Below are 15,135 nucleotides of genomic sequence, written 5' to 3' on the forward strand. Positions count from 1 at the left end.
TAAAAAAAAAAAAAAGATAAATATGTGAGATGGTAAATGTGTTAATTAACTAGATGGGAGGAAACATTTCACAACGTTTATGTATATCAAATCATGACATGCATTTTATTTCTATTTTATAATGTGCATTTTAAAGCTGAAAAAAATACTGTTGCATCTTTACCACAAAAATAAATAAAAAGTTAATACCAAACAGTTTTCCAAAATGGTTATATCGATTTACACTATACCACTAGCAGTATACTACTGTTGTTCTATACCCTTAATAATACTGAGCATTGTCTAATTCCTAACACTAGTCTTCAACTTCATTCAGTTTTTCCTAGGCACTCCAGTGAAATTATCATCACATAAAACTTGGTCCTCTGCTCAAAAACCTTCAAAAATTCTTTACTGTCTACTGACTAAACCATAAACCAGGCCTTTAAATCCTCCACAATCTTTTCCAACCTAACTTACCAAACTTAAACTATACTCCTCAAAGGTCCTTCTGTTTTAATTAGGCTTGTTTATACTTCACTGCCTCCATACTTATGGCATTCTAGTTTCTTCTCCCTCCCCTGTGCATATTCAAATTCTACTGTTCTTTATATTCCAATTCAAAAGCCATTTTTTCCTTAGAAAGCCATCTCTGATCTCCATTCCTGTGAATTACCATGGCACTTTACCAATATATCCTTTTTGGGACACACCATTTTCTACCTTATACAAAAATAATTATATATTGAGTACTATGTACAACATACTCTGATAAAAATTTTAAATCTTAACTGCTAATTAATTGCAACTCCTAAAAACAGTACATGAGAGGCAGGTAATTTCATCCCAATGTAGCAGAGCTGATAAGCTACATAAGCTCTATTTTGTATTATTAGGTTTGGCTGATTTCAAAGACACTTGTTCTATACTGCACTATTGCTTTGGTCTTACTAGATCATTAACATTACTTAATCATTTAACTGAACTTTTATATGCAAAAATTTGTTCTACGTAGGGTTTAAGACACCTACTTACTGAAATACACGAATATAATTCTTTCTATCCAAAAATCATCTCAGATGGCTTAAAAAAAAGAAGATATGGACCACAAAGGGTGAATCATAGTCAATGAAAAAAGAGGAAGCACATATATTAACCATAAATGTTAACACGGTTGCACGGACTATACATAAAATTTGACAGTTAAGGCAAGACTTGAAAACATTAAATTTAATTCAATTTAGAAAGGAAGAAGCTCACAAGTACTTCTTGTACAGGCAAGGATTTCCTGCCACTAAGTTGAAAATAGATTTCCATGTGGAATTATGTTAGTGTTATTTATAAACACATCATACAGCTGCATTAGAATAAAAATGGTCTGACTTCTTTGGTGTCCTATAACACAACATAGTAGGTGTTTAATTTGTTGAGTGACTGAATTTATCAATCTTAATGAAACAAAGAGGTAATATCCACAGAAGAATAAAAGGATGGGAAACGGGCTTTTAGATTTTGGAACAGCCACTATAGGAATCTGTCAAAGTCAAACTGTACTGAATTGCTGAATCGTTATATTGTACACCTGAAACTAATGTAACACTGTATGTTTATTTTAGTTTAATTAAAAAAAAAAAGGAGAGAGAGAGATGAACCAAAGGACTGTTATGTAGAAATGAGGATCTGGCAAAAGTTACATTGCACTGATTTTCAGAACAGAACATTAGCATTGTCTTAAAATACGTATATATTTTCCAGCAACACCTGGCAAGCCAGGAATTAAATCAGAATAGAGAAAGTAGGCAATACTGTGAAAGCCAGTGCTGTGCACCTACAAGGGAAGAAGAAAAAATCAAGGAGGTAAAGGGAAAGCATTTGTGGGAACACTACTGAAATTACTTACTACAAGTTTCAGGCTGAGAACAATTATTGATGGGTTAGAGGTCAATATAAGGTAAAGAATGGGTGAAAGTTTAAGAGTAAGTTAGACCAAAAAAAAAAAAAAAAAAGAAAGGAGTCAATAAAACAAGACTAGCAGTTGTGGTGAGAAAAATAAATGCAGACTTACAGGTCTCTATATGATGAGATCTTTTCTTTCTTTTTTATTTTTTGAGTAATATATTTAAAATGTGAATACCATTCTTAGCTTGTGGGCAATAGTTTGCAACCCCTGGTCTACAGGTTAAAATTCCAACTTCTTAGTTCCTCTTAAAAAGACCTTCATAATCTAAACCCAAGCTATTTCCCTAGCCCTGTTACCTCAGCCTCACACACTCTGTGCATCTCAATGCAAAACCTATTTCCTGAATATTCAGTCTAAGACTTGTGCAGCTCTGGGCCTCTGCTCTTGCACTTCCCATAGGGCCCCTCCATTTCTCTGCTTACGGTTTATTCATCATTCAACATCCATCCCAAATGTCAATTCTTCAGACACCTTTCACAATTCACCCAAGGAGGGAGCTAGCACCTTCTCTATTCAAAACCTCATTTGTATTGTCCATCTCTCTCAAGCCTTTGTCATGCTGAATGATACTCGATAGGTCTGCCTCCTCTTATCCCCACTGTTCTGAGTACCAAAGTGAAGGACAGTCTCACCCATCTCGGTATTCCCACTCCCCTATACTGGTGACTAACAGTACCTAGCACACAGCACACACTCAATAAATATTCAATGAATGGAGTACCTCATACTTGTTAATATAAGTATCTATGTGTGATAATGACTAAGATATCCTAAAACTGTAGTGTCATATCATTATAATTGGATTCCACTGTTTAAGTTTTTTTTAAAAAGGAAAATTGCATTTTAATTTCACTGTGATTTTAAGAGAATTTTCTATTTTACATGCCTGGTTGTGTTCATGAGCTGCGCAATTATCTGTTCCATTATATTCTGTAAGCTGTTCTCTTCTTTTTTCTCTAATAAGAATTTTATGAACATCATCTTCCAGTCTATTGAAGAATCCTCCATCATGTGATAAAGTCTGAGAACTCAATTCCTGTCAAAAATGAATTACGATTTACTATCATTCAACACAAAAGTGTATGCATTTAATAAACCTAGTCAGCCACCAGAAGGCTGGAGAATGAAAGAAAAATGGTAACTAAGAGACAATCAACCATGTGATTCTTCTGTATCTCCAGAAGATAAACAGAGACACATTCTTAGAAGTCCTTTTCTTCATTTTTTTTGAGTTGGATACTGCTTGATTTAAAAAAAAAATTATCCATATACCATATAAATCACCCATTTAATATGCACATTTCCATGGTTTTTAATATATCCAGAGTTGTGCAACCATACTACAATCAATTTAATAAGTTTCATCACCCCCAAAACAAACCCTGCATTTTTACCATTCTCCATTTCTTCCTAATACCTCCCCTCTCAGTTTCCCCTGCACAACACTAATCTACATTCTGTCTGTATAGATCTGCCTTTTCTGGATATCTGATATAAATGAAGTCATATAATATGTGGTCTTTTGTGACTGGCTTCTTTCACTTAGCACAATGCTTTCAAAGTTCACCTATATTATAGCATGTATCAGTTCATTTCCGACTACCAAATAATATCTCACTGATGGATACATGGTATTTTATTTCTCAGTTCATTGGTTGATGGACATTTGGGTGGTTTCTACTTTTGTGCTATTATGAATAATGCTACCATAAACATTCAAGAACAAGTTTTTGTGTGGCTATGTTTTCAATTATCTTGGGTATATATCTATAAGTAGAACTGCTGGAACATATGGTAACTCTATGTTTAATTTTTTGAGGAATTGCAAGATAGTTTTCCAAAGTGGCTGCACCATTTTACAATCCCATCAGTAGCATATGAGGGTTCTAATTTCTTTACATTCTCACCAACACTTGCCATTATCTGTCTTTATTCATCATAGCCACCTAAGTGAGTGTGAAGTGGTATCTCACTATAGCTTTCAGCTGCATTTCCCTGATGGTTAATGGTGCTAAGCATCTTTTCATGTGCTTATTGGATATTTTTTTATCTTTTTGGAGAAATGTCTACTGAGATCCTTGGCCCACTTTTTAACTGGATTGTTTTTTACTTTTGAGTTTTAAGAGTTTTTTTTTTTCTAAAGATTTTATTTATTTATTTGAGAGAGAGAGGGAGAATGAAAGAGAGAGAGCACAAGAGGGAAGAGGGTCAGAGGGAGTAGCAGACTCCTTGCTGAGCAGGGAGCCCAATGCAGGACTCGATCCCAGGACTCCAGGATCATGACCTGAGCCGAAGGCAGTCGCTTAACCAACTGAGCCACCCAGGTGCCCGAGTTGTAAGAGTTCTTTATATATTCTAGATATAAGTCTCTTATCAAATATATGATTTAGAAACATTTTCTCCCATTCTGTGGGTTGTCCTTTCATTTTTTTTAAAAAGATTTTATCTATTTATTTGAGAGAGAAAGCACGTGTGAGCATGAGTGGGGGAGGGACAGGGGAAGGGACAAACAGACTCCCTGTTGAGCAGGAAGCCTGATGTGGGGCTTGATCCCAGGACTTTGGGATCACGACCTCAGCCAAAGGCAGATGCTTAACCAACTGAGTCACCCAGGCACTCTGTCGTTTCACATTCTTGATAGTGTCCTTTGTATTACAAAATTTCTGAATTTTGACAATGTCCAATTTATGCAAGGAACCGCTACCTAACTCAAAGTTGTGAAAATTTACTCCTATAATTTCTTCTAAGAGCTTTACCATTTTAGCTCCTAGATTTAGGTCTATAATCCATTTTGAGTAATTTTTTTGTGTATGGGGTGAACCATGGGTCCAAACTCATTCTTCTGCATGTGGATATCCAGCATTATTTGCTGAGAATTATTCCTTCCCCACCAAATTGTCTTGGCATTCTTGTACAAAAATCAATTGACCATAAATTTAAGAGTTTCTTTCTGGATTCAATTCTGTTCTGTCAAGCTATATGTCTACCCTTATGCCATAACACACTTCCTTGATTATTGTAGCTCTGTATTACTCCATCTTGTACATTACATTGAAAAAAAATATATATATTTTAAAGATTTTATTTATTTGACAGAGAGAGAGAGAGAGCGACAGCAGGAACACAAGCGGGGGGGTGGGGGAGGGAGAAGCAGGCTTCCCGCTGAGCAGGGAGCCCGATGCGGGGCTCGATCCCAGGACTCTGGGACCATGACCTGGGCCGAAAGCAGACAGACGCTTAACGACTGAGCCACCCAGGCGCCCTTGAAAAAATATTTTTTACATAAATTCTACATATCCATGATAAAGAGACAAGATTTTATCACAATCTATTCAATTACATTAAATTAGAAATTTTACATGTTCTCCAATTAAAGCAGCATTTCTTCTCCAACTTCTTGTAATAAAGACAGAGACTGAAAGGGCACCTGGGTGGTGCAGTCAGTTAAGTGTCTGAGTCTTGGTTTCAGCTCAGGTCATGATCTCAGGGTTGTGAGAATGAACCCTGTGTCGGGCTCTGTGCTCAGTACAGAGTCTGCTTGAGATTCTCTTTCTCTCCCTCTCCCACTCCTCCCATTCTCTCTCTCAAATAAATTTTTTTTAAAAAAAGAGAGAGACTGAAGAAAATATTCCTCTCACTCTCATTAGTTTCATATATGTCCAACATTCTTGAGCTATAACGCTCAAACTTTATCCATTTTAATTGTATTTGTAAGCAAATGACCCAAAAGTTCAAATTCCTTTCCCTATATATTATCTTAGCGTTTGAAAGAAACAAAAATGTGTATCACTGCTTAATAAACAAACGACACTATAAATATTTGTGCAGCACATTGTATTTTGCAAAGCACTCACGTAAAGCATCACTTTGACTCTCAACATCATAAGAGGCTGATGGAGCAAGAATTATTTTGCCACAAAGTAATCAAGGCCTCACTAAAGTAACTTGCCCATGAGTTATTCTATTGCTAAGGGCTACACATATAACTCTAAGTCTACTGCTTCAAAAAATATGTCCAATATATTTTGGTAAGATTTCACTTTAAATAATAAATACAACAATGCATAAAACAGTGCTAAGATTCTATGGAAGGAGTAACATGATGGCAACTAACTGGCCTCTAGATTTCACTTCTCTAAAGAGTGCAGTTCCAGCCAGTGTCCTCTGTTTTTCTATGGCTACTACCATTACCAGCATGCCTATCCCAAAAGTACTCTGCCCTTGAGTATTTTTCAGTGAGGCAGAAAATTTCTTTATAGAGTAAGAACAGAATTGTTCAAAAGACAGTTTGATAAGAAACTAGGAAGAAAAGAAGCAAAAATAAATCACCCACAACTCCCCCTACCAAACCCCCCCAAAAAAGACAAAAAAGGGGCACATGTAAGAACACATATTCTTTAAAAAGTTGAGCCAATTCAATTTCGATACAACTCAAATACTGAACACCTATTATGTGCCAAGCATATAATGAGAGAGACAGTATGGTGTTTGTATAAGTATAGCCTTAGAGATCACTGGGACATAATTGAGAGTTTAGACATAAGCCTTCACATTTATGGTCAGTTTTTTTTTTTCAAAGATTGTATTTATTTATTTGAGAAAGAGAGAGCATGGGTGGGGAGGAGGGGCAGAGGGAGAGGGAGAAACAGGTTCCCCACTGAGTGGGGAACCCAACATGGGGTTTGATCCCAGGACCCTGGGACCTGACCTGAGCCAAAGGCAAACGCTTAACCAACTGAGCCACCCAGGCTCCCCTGGTCAGTTTACGTTTTACAAAGGAATAAGGTACTTCATTAAGGAAATAAGAGTGCTTTAAACAAGTGGTGCTGGGACAACGGGATACACACATGCCAAAAAGTGAATTTGGCCCCTTTTTTCACACCATACACAAAAATTAACTCAAAAATGAATCAAACAGAGGATCCCGAGAAGATAGAGAAAGAAGCACCAGGAATCTGTCTCCTCCTCTAGACAACTGCACTGGCAAAATCTATCTGATATAACTGTTTTATAACTCTGGACTCTGCTGAAGAAGGCTTGCAACTTTCAGGGCAAGATGTGGATAGTAAACTGAGGTTAATTTCGTTTAATTTTAGCTTTTAGCACAGTAGCAACTACTCATCCCCCAACCTCAGCCACGTGGCAGGCAGCTATGTGAATGTTTGTGGAGCAGCTTGCACAGTTTATGGGAATTAGGGTGGGCAAAAAGGACCCTGTCCTCCAAATAATGGGAATCTGCTCTGGTTACTCATTGCCCTCTGGTCACAGAAGTGCAAACAAAGAGACAAAGAGGCAGGCAACCATTGTAGTTGTACTCCTCAAATTGTTGTAAGCCCCTCTCCCTCCAGCTGAAGTGACTTCCACTGGATTTAAAGGGCTAGCACCTTCATTTTTTACTTTTTTTTTTTACTCCCTTCATTTTTTACTTTTTCACTTTCAGGAGCCAGACATTAAAAACCGGACATTCAAAAACAAATGCCTATAAGGGGAAAATCAGACAGTGACTGTGCATGCCCAAGGAAAAAGGCTCAGAAAAGACCTAAGAAATTAAGTTTACACCTCATGTTCATACTTGGAACAGAGACAGCCAACAACAATAAAAAAAACCAAAAATAATAAAAGATACCACTCCCCAAGGAAGGAGAAGACTTTGATCCCCAGAGTTACATTATTAGATTCAAATATCTAGCATTTGACAAAAAATCACAATGTATTCAAAGAAACAGGAAGTATGGGCCATTGAGAGGCAAAAAATAAATCAATATAAACTGTCCCTGAAAAAGACTTACAGCAGTTATGTGAGACAAAGACTTTAAAACAACTGTCATAAAGATGCTCAAAGAACTAAAGGAAGTTGTGGAGAAAATCAAGAAAACAATGTGTGAACAAAATGGAAATATCAAGAGACAGAAAACCTAAAAAGATAACAACAACAAAAAGTCCTGGAGCTGAAAAGTACAACAGCTAAAATGACAGATTAAAGGCAGAGTTGAACAAGCAGAGAAAGAATCAGAGAACTTAAAGACAAGACAATGGAATTATGTAGGCAGAAAATAGAAAAATAAATGAAGAAAAGCAAACAGAGCCTAAAGGACCTGTAGGATACCCTCAAGCAGACCAATATGCATAGTCTGTGGGTCTCAGAAGGAGACAAGAGAAAAGAACATAGAGAATATTTTAAGAAATAGTGGCTGAAAAGATACAAATGTAGGGATCCGAAGGGGTACGTGCACCCCAAAGTTTATAGCAGCAATGTCCACAATAGCCAAAGTGTGGAAAGAGCCAAGATGTCCATCGACAGATGAATGGATAAAGAAGATGTGGTATATATACACAATGGAATATTATGCAGCCATCAAAAGGAATGAGATCTTGCCATTTGCAATGATGTGGATGGAACTGGAGGGTGTTATGCTGAGTGACCTCACTGATATGAGGAATTCTTAATCTCAGGAAACAAACTGAGGGTTGCTGGAGTGGTGGGAATTGGGAGGGATGGGGTGGCGGGGTGATAGACATTGGGGAGGGTATGTGCTATGGTGAGCGTTGTGAATTGTGCAAGACTGTTGGATCACAGATCTGTACTTTTGAAACAAATAATGCAACATATGTTAAGAAAAAAGAAAAAGAAAAAGATTGCTATCTTTTTATAGCAGGAGGGGAAGAATGAAGGGGAGTAAGTCGGAGGGGGAGATGAACCATGAGAGACGATGGACTCTGAAAAACAAACTGAGGGTTCTAGAGGGGAGGGGGGTGGGATGATGGGTTAGCCTGGTGATGGGTATTAAAGAGGGCACATTCTGCGTGGAGCACTGGGTGTTACGCACAAACAATGAATCATGGAACACTACATCAAAAACTAATGATGTAATGTATGGTGATTAACATAACAATAAAAAATTAAAAAACAAAACAAAGAAAGAAATAGTGGTTGAACTTTCTTACACCATACAGAAAAATAAATTCAAAATGGATGAAAGACCTAAATATACAGGGAACAGTCATAGAGGAGAACACAGGCAGCAACCTCTTTGACCTCAGCCACAGTAGTTTCTTATTAGACACATATTCAGAGGCAAGGGAAACTAAAGCAAAAATGAAATACTGGGACTTCATTAAGATAGAAAGCTTCCATACAATGAAGGAAACAATCAACAAAACTAAAAGGCAACCGAAAGAATGGGAGAAGGTATTTGCGATTGACATATCATATAAAGGGCTGGTACCTAGAATCCATAAAGAACTCATCAAACTCAACACTCAGAAAATAAATAATCCAGTTAAAAAAAGGGGCAGAAAGCATGAACAGACATTTTGCCAAAGAAGACATACAAGTGGCTAACAGACACATGCAAAAATGCTCAGCATCACTCAACATCAGGGAAATACAAATCAAAACCATGGTGAGATACCACCTCACACCTGTTAGAATAGCTAAAATTAACAACTCAGGAAACAACAGATGTTGACGAGGATATGGAGAAAGAGGAACAGTCTTAGACTATTGGTGGGAATGCAAACTGGTACAGCCACTGTGGAAAACAGTATGGAGGTTCCTCAAAAAGTTAAAAATAGAACTACCCTGCAACCCAGCAATTGCACTACAAGGTATTTATCTAAAGAATACAAAAATGCTGATTCGAAGGGGCACATGCACCCCAATATTAATAGCAGCACTATAAACAACAGCCAAATTATGGAAAGACCCCAATAGTCCATCAACTGATAAATCAATACAGAAGATGTGGTATATATATAATGGGATATTACTGAGCCATCAAAAAGAATGAAATCTTGCCATTTGCAAAAACATGGATAGAACCAGAGTATATTATGCTAGGCAAAATCAGTCAGAGAAAGACAAGTACCATATCATTTCACTCATATATGGAATTTAAGAAACAAAACAGATGAAAACAGAAGGGAAGGAAAATAAAATAAGATAACAACAGAGTGGCACCTGGGTGGCTCAGGTGGGTAAGCATCCAACTTTTGGTTTTGGCTCAGGTCATAATCTCAGAATCATGGGATTGAGCCCCACCCCACATCAAGCTCTACACTCAGTGTGGAGTCTACTTGAGGTTTTCTCTCTCCCTCTCCCTTGCCCCTCCCCCTGCTCACACTCTGTCAATAAACAAATAAAATCTTTTTTTTAAAAAAAAGATAAAAACAGAGAGGGAGGCAAATCATAAAAGACTCAACTGGGGCGCCTGGGTGGCTCAGTTGGGTTAAGTGTCTGCCTTTGGCTCAAGTCATGATCTCAGGGTCCAGGGATTAAGACCCACATCGGGCTCCCTGCTCAGTGGGGAGCCTGCTTCTCCTTCTGCCCCTCCCCCTGCTCATGTTCTCTCTCTCAAATACATAAATAAAATCTTAGGAAAAAGAAGACTTTTAACTATAGAGAACAAACTGAGGGTTGCTGGAGGTGAGGTGGGTGGAGGGATGGGCTAAATGGGCAATGGGCATTAAGGAGGGCACTTGTGATGAGCACCGCGTGTTATATGTAAGTGATGAATAATTAAATATTGCTCCTGAAGCCAATACTACACTATATGTTAACTAACTTGAATTTAAATAAAAATAATAAAATGAAATAGAAAAAAATTAAAAAATAGTAGCTGCAAACTTCCCAAATTTGATGAAACACGAATATAAACATCTAAGAAGCTCAAAGAAGCTTCGACATTAAGATGAACTCAGAGAGGGGCGCCTGGGTGGCTCAGTCGTTAAGTGTCTGCCTTCGGCTCGGGTCATGACCCCAGGACCCACATGGGGCACCCTGCTCAGCAGGAAGCCTGCTTCTCCCTCTCCCCACTCCCCCGCTTGTGTTCCCTCTCTTGTGGTCTCTCTCTCTGTCAAATTAAAAAAAAAAAAATCTTTAAAGAGGAACTCCAAGAAAACCACACAAAGACCCATTATAAACAAACCTTCAAGGGGCGCCTGGGTGGCTCAGTCAGTTGAGTGTCAGATTTTTGGTTTCGGCTCAGGTCATGATCTCATGGGCTGTGGGATTTAGCCCGGCATTGGGCTCTGTGCTCAGCAGGGAATCTGTTTGAGATTCTCTCCCTCTGCCCCTTCCCAGCTCTCTCTCTCTCTAATAAATAACTCTTATAAAAAAAAAAAAAAAAAACTTTCAAAAGACAAAGACAAAGAAAATCCTAAAAGCAGTGAGAAGAAGCGAATTACCACATATAAGAGATATTTACTAAGACCATTAGCATATTTCTCTTCAGCAACTTTGGAGCCCAGAAGACATGGGCCAGTATATTCAAATGCTAAAAGAAAAAAATTTTCAACCAATTATCTTATATGTGGCAAAACTGTCCTTCAAAAATAAAGGAGGGGCACCTTGGTGGCTTGGTCAGTTAAGCGTCTGACTTCAGCTCAGGTCATGATCTCGGGACCCTGGGATCAAGCCCCGCATCAGGCTCCACAGTCAGTGGGGAGTCTGCTTGAAATTCTCTCCTCTCCCTCTGCCCCTCCCCCTGTTTGTGCACTCTCTCTCTCAAATAAACATAATCTTTAGAAATAATGAAGGAGAAATTGAGACATTCCCAGATAAACAAAAACTGAGATTGTTTGTAAACACTAGACCTGCTCTGCAGGAAATGCCCAAGGGAGTCCTGGCAAGGTGAAAAAGAAGGACATTAGACAGAAACTCAAAGCCATATAGAGAAATATACATCTACATAAAGGTAAATATATGAGCAATTATAAAAGCTGGTATTACTGTAACAATGATATTTAATATTTTTTGTTTTTGACATGATTTAAAAGATTAATACACTTAAAGAAAAAAAAATTAGTGTTAAAAGGTAGCATTAATATAACTTTTGGCTTGTAACTCCAAATCTTGTTTTCTACATAATTTAGGAGACTAATGCACTTAAAATAATCCTTAGTTTATGTTTTGGGGCACATAATGTATAAAGATGTAATTTTGTAACATCCACAACTGAAAGGGCTAGGGATGGCAGTGTAAAGGAGCAGAGTTTTTATATATTAACGAAGTTATGCTGCTATAAATTCAAATCAGAGTGTTATAACTTCAGGATATTAAATGTAATCCCCATGGTAATCACAAAGAAAATAGCCAAAGAATATACACAAAAGGAAACAAGAAAGGAATTTAAACATTTCACTACAAAAAATCAACTACACCCAAAAGAAGACAGTAATGCAGGAAATGAGGGATAACAAAGCTATAGGGCATATAAAAAACAAATGGCACACTGATAGAAGTCCCTCATTATCCATAATTACTTTAAATGTAAATATGATTAGACTCCCTAATCAAAAGACAGATATTGTCAGAATGAATAAAAACATACATCCAACTATACGGTTTCTACAAGAGACTCTCTTGGGATCCAAAAACACAAACAGGTTGAAAGTGAGGAGACGGAAAAAGATATTCTGTGCAAATATTAATCAAAAGAGAGCAGGAGTGACTATACTATTAGAACAGACTTTAAAATAAAAAAAGGTTACCAGAGACAAAGGCAGACATTATATATTATAAAGGGTTTAATACAGCAAGAAAATGTAACAATTATACACATTTACATATGGAATGACAGGCCATAAAGTTATATTAAGAAAAACTGACAGAATTGGAGAAATAGGCACTATAGTAATAATTGAGACTTCAATACCCCACTCACAATAATGATGAGAATAACCAGACAGAAGATAAGTAAGGAAATAAACAACTTAATACAAAAAAACACTAGATCTATCAAATATACACAGAACACTCTTCTCAAAAACAACAATATACACATTCTTTTCAAGGGCACATGGGATATTTTCCAGGACAGCCCACATACAGGGCCACAAATGAAGTTTCAATAGATTTTAAAAGATATTATATAAAGTATCTTCTCTGACCACAGTGGGATAGAGTTAGAAATCAATAACATAAAGTGGAAAATTTACAAAATTGCAGAAATTAAACAACACAGTTTTAAACAATGAATGGATCAAGAAAGAAATCACAAGGGAAATTAGAAAAATACTTAAGGATAAATGAAAACCCAAACACACCATACCAAAACTTACAGAATGCAGCAAAAGCAGTGCTAAGGAGAAATTAATAGCTATAAAGGCTTACCTTAAAAAACAAGATCTCAAATCAACAACTCAACTCTACAACTTAAGAACTAGAAAAAATAACAAAAAACTAAACCCAAAGGTAGCAGAAGGAAATGATAAAGATTAGAACAGGTACACAAAACAGAGAACAGAAAAATAATAGAGAAAATCAATGAAACCAAAAGTTGGTTCTTCAAAAAGATCAACAAAATTGACAAATCTTTAGCTAGATGGATGAAGAAAACACTCAAATTACTAAAATCACGAATGAAAATGGGGACATTACTACTGGTTCTACAGAAATAGGATTATATATGAACAACTATATGCCAAATAAATTGGATAACCTCGATGAAACAGACAAATACCTAGAAACAAAAACTTCCCAAGACTAAATCACGAAAATAGAAAATCTGAATAGACCTATAACTACTAAAGAGATTTAATCAGTAATCAAAACTCTCCCAATGAAGAAAAGCCCTGGACCTGATGGTTTCACTGGTGAATTCTACAAAACATTTAAAGAAGAGTTAGTATCAATGTAGACGCTTAACTGACTGAGCCACCCAGGTGCCCCTTTGTTGTTATTGTTATTGAGTTTTAGGTGTTCTCTATATATTAATATTCTCTGAATATTAATCCCTTATCAGATGTATGATTGCAAATTTTTTTTTTTCTGTGGGTTGATTTGGTCATGGTGTGTAATTTTTTCAATTAGCTGTTGAATTGTGTTTGCTAGTATTTTGTTGAGGATTTTTGCATTGATATTCATAAGCGCCACTGGTCTATAGTTTTCATGTAGTGTCATTGTCTAGCTTGGGTATCAGGGTTATGCTGCCTTAAAAAATGAGTTAGGAAATGTTTTCTCCTCTTCAATTTTTGGGAAGAGTTTGAGAAGCATTGATACTAGCTCTTCTTTAAAGTATGCAGAGCCCACTTAAAATTCTCTCTCTCCCTCCCTCTGCCCTACCCCTGGCCTGCATGTGCATGCTCTCTCTCTCTCTCAAAAACAAAAAACAACAACAAAAAACCACTACAATGAGTTACCACCTCATATCCATTAGAATGGTGCTGTCCAGAAAACAAGTGCTGGCAAGGATGTGAAATCAGAACCTTTGCACGCTGTTGGCAGGAATGTAAAATGGTACACCACTGTGTAAAACAGTATGACTGTTCCTCAAAAAATTAAAAGTAGAATTACCACATGATCCACAACTCCACTTCTGGGTGTATTCCCAAAAGAATGCAGGGTGTCAGATATTTGTACAGCCATGTTCACAGCAGCATCATTCACATGAGCTAAAACATGGAAGTAACCCATGTGACCACTAACAGATTAATAGATAAGCAAAAGTAACACTGGAATATTATTCAGCCCTAAAAAGGAAATTCTGCAATAATGTATAACATGGGTGAAACTGGAAGACGTTATGCTAAGTGAAATAAGTCAGTCACAAAAAGACAAATACTGTATATGATTCTACTTTATGAGGTACTTAGAGTAGTCAGTCATAGAGATAGAGTAGAATGGTGGTTGCCATGGGCTATGGGGACAGAAGAATGGGGAGTTATTATTTAGTAAGTATAGATTTTCATATTTACAAGATACAAAGACTTACGGGGATGGATGGTGATGATGTCTGTACAACAATACGGATGTAGTTAATACCACTGAACTCTACACTTATAAAGGTCAAGAATGCAAGTTTTATGTTATAGGTATTTTGCCACAATATAAAAATGGATCATAGACTTTAAAGGAATAACTAAAACTAAAAACTTCTAGGATAAATCATTGTGGACCTGGGTTAGGCAAGAGCTATTAAATGAATACCAAATACACAATCCATAAAAGAAAAAAATGGTAAACTAGACTTCATCAAAATTAGAAACTTTTGTGTTTCAAACGACAACATTAAGAAAATAAAAAGTCAGGGCACCGAGTAGCTCAGTGGGTTAAGCATCTGCCTTAGGCTCAGGTCATGATCTCAGGGTCCTAGGATTGAGCCCCACATCGGGCTCCCTGCTCAGTGGTGATTCTGCTTCTCCCTCTCCCTTTGCCCCTCACCCCCCACTTGTGTGAGTAAACACTCTCTCTCTAA

At 37.0% G+C, this 15,135-nt stretch overlaps 1 protein-coding gene across 6 annotated transcripts in view; it reads right to left on the reverse strand.

The window, feature by feature from the left end:
• Window positions 1-15,135, reverse strand: part of GKAP1 (G kinase anchoring protein 1) — an 81,273-nt gene that overhangs the window by 17,338 nt on the left and 48,800 nt on the right. For 5 of the 6 annotated variants that reach the window (XM_073880665.1, XM_025851701.2, XM_073880666.1 and 2 more), the window contains one exon: window positions 2,826-2,975. The exons of the other annotated variant lie outside the window; for it this stretch is intronic. In XM_073880665.1, the coding sequence (XP_073736766.1) occupies window positions 2,826-2,975 (150 nt within the window). The remainder of the gene's footprint in view (window positions 1-2,825; window positions 2,976-15,135) is intronic. 6 annotated transcript variants of the gene reach the window in all.

The sequence above is a fragment of the Callorhinus ursinus genome, unplaced genomic scaffold (assembly GCF_003265705.2).
Source record: "Callorhinus ursinus isolate GAN/ISIS: 27379988/994484 unplaced genomic scaffold, GSC_fseal_2.0 scaffold39, whole genome shotgun sequence".
NCBI classification, from domain to species: Eukaryota; Metazoa; Chordata; class Mammalia; order Carnivora; family Otariidae; genus Callorhinus; species Callorhinus ursinus.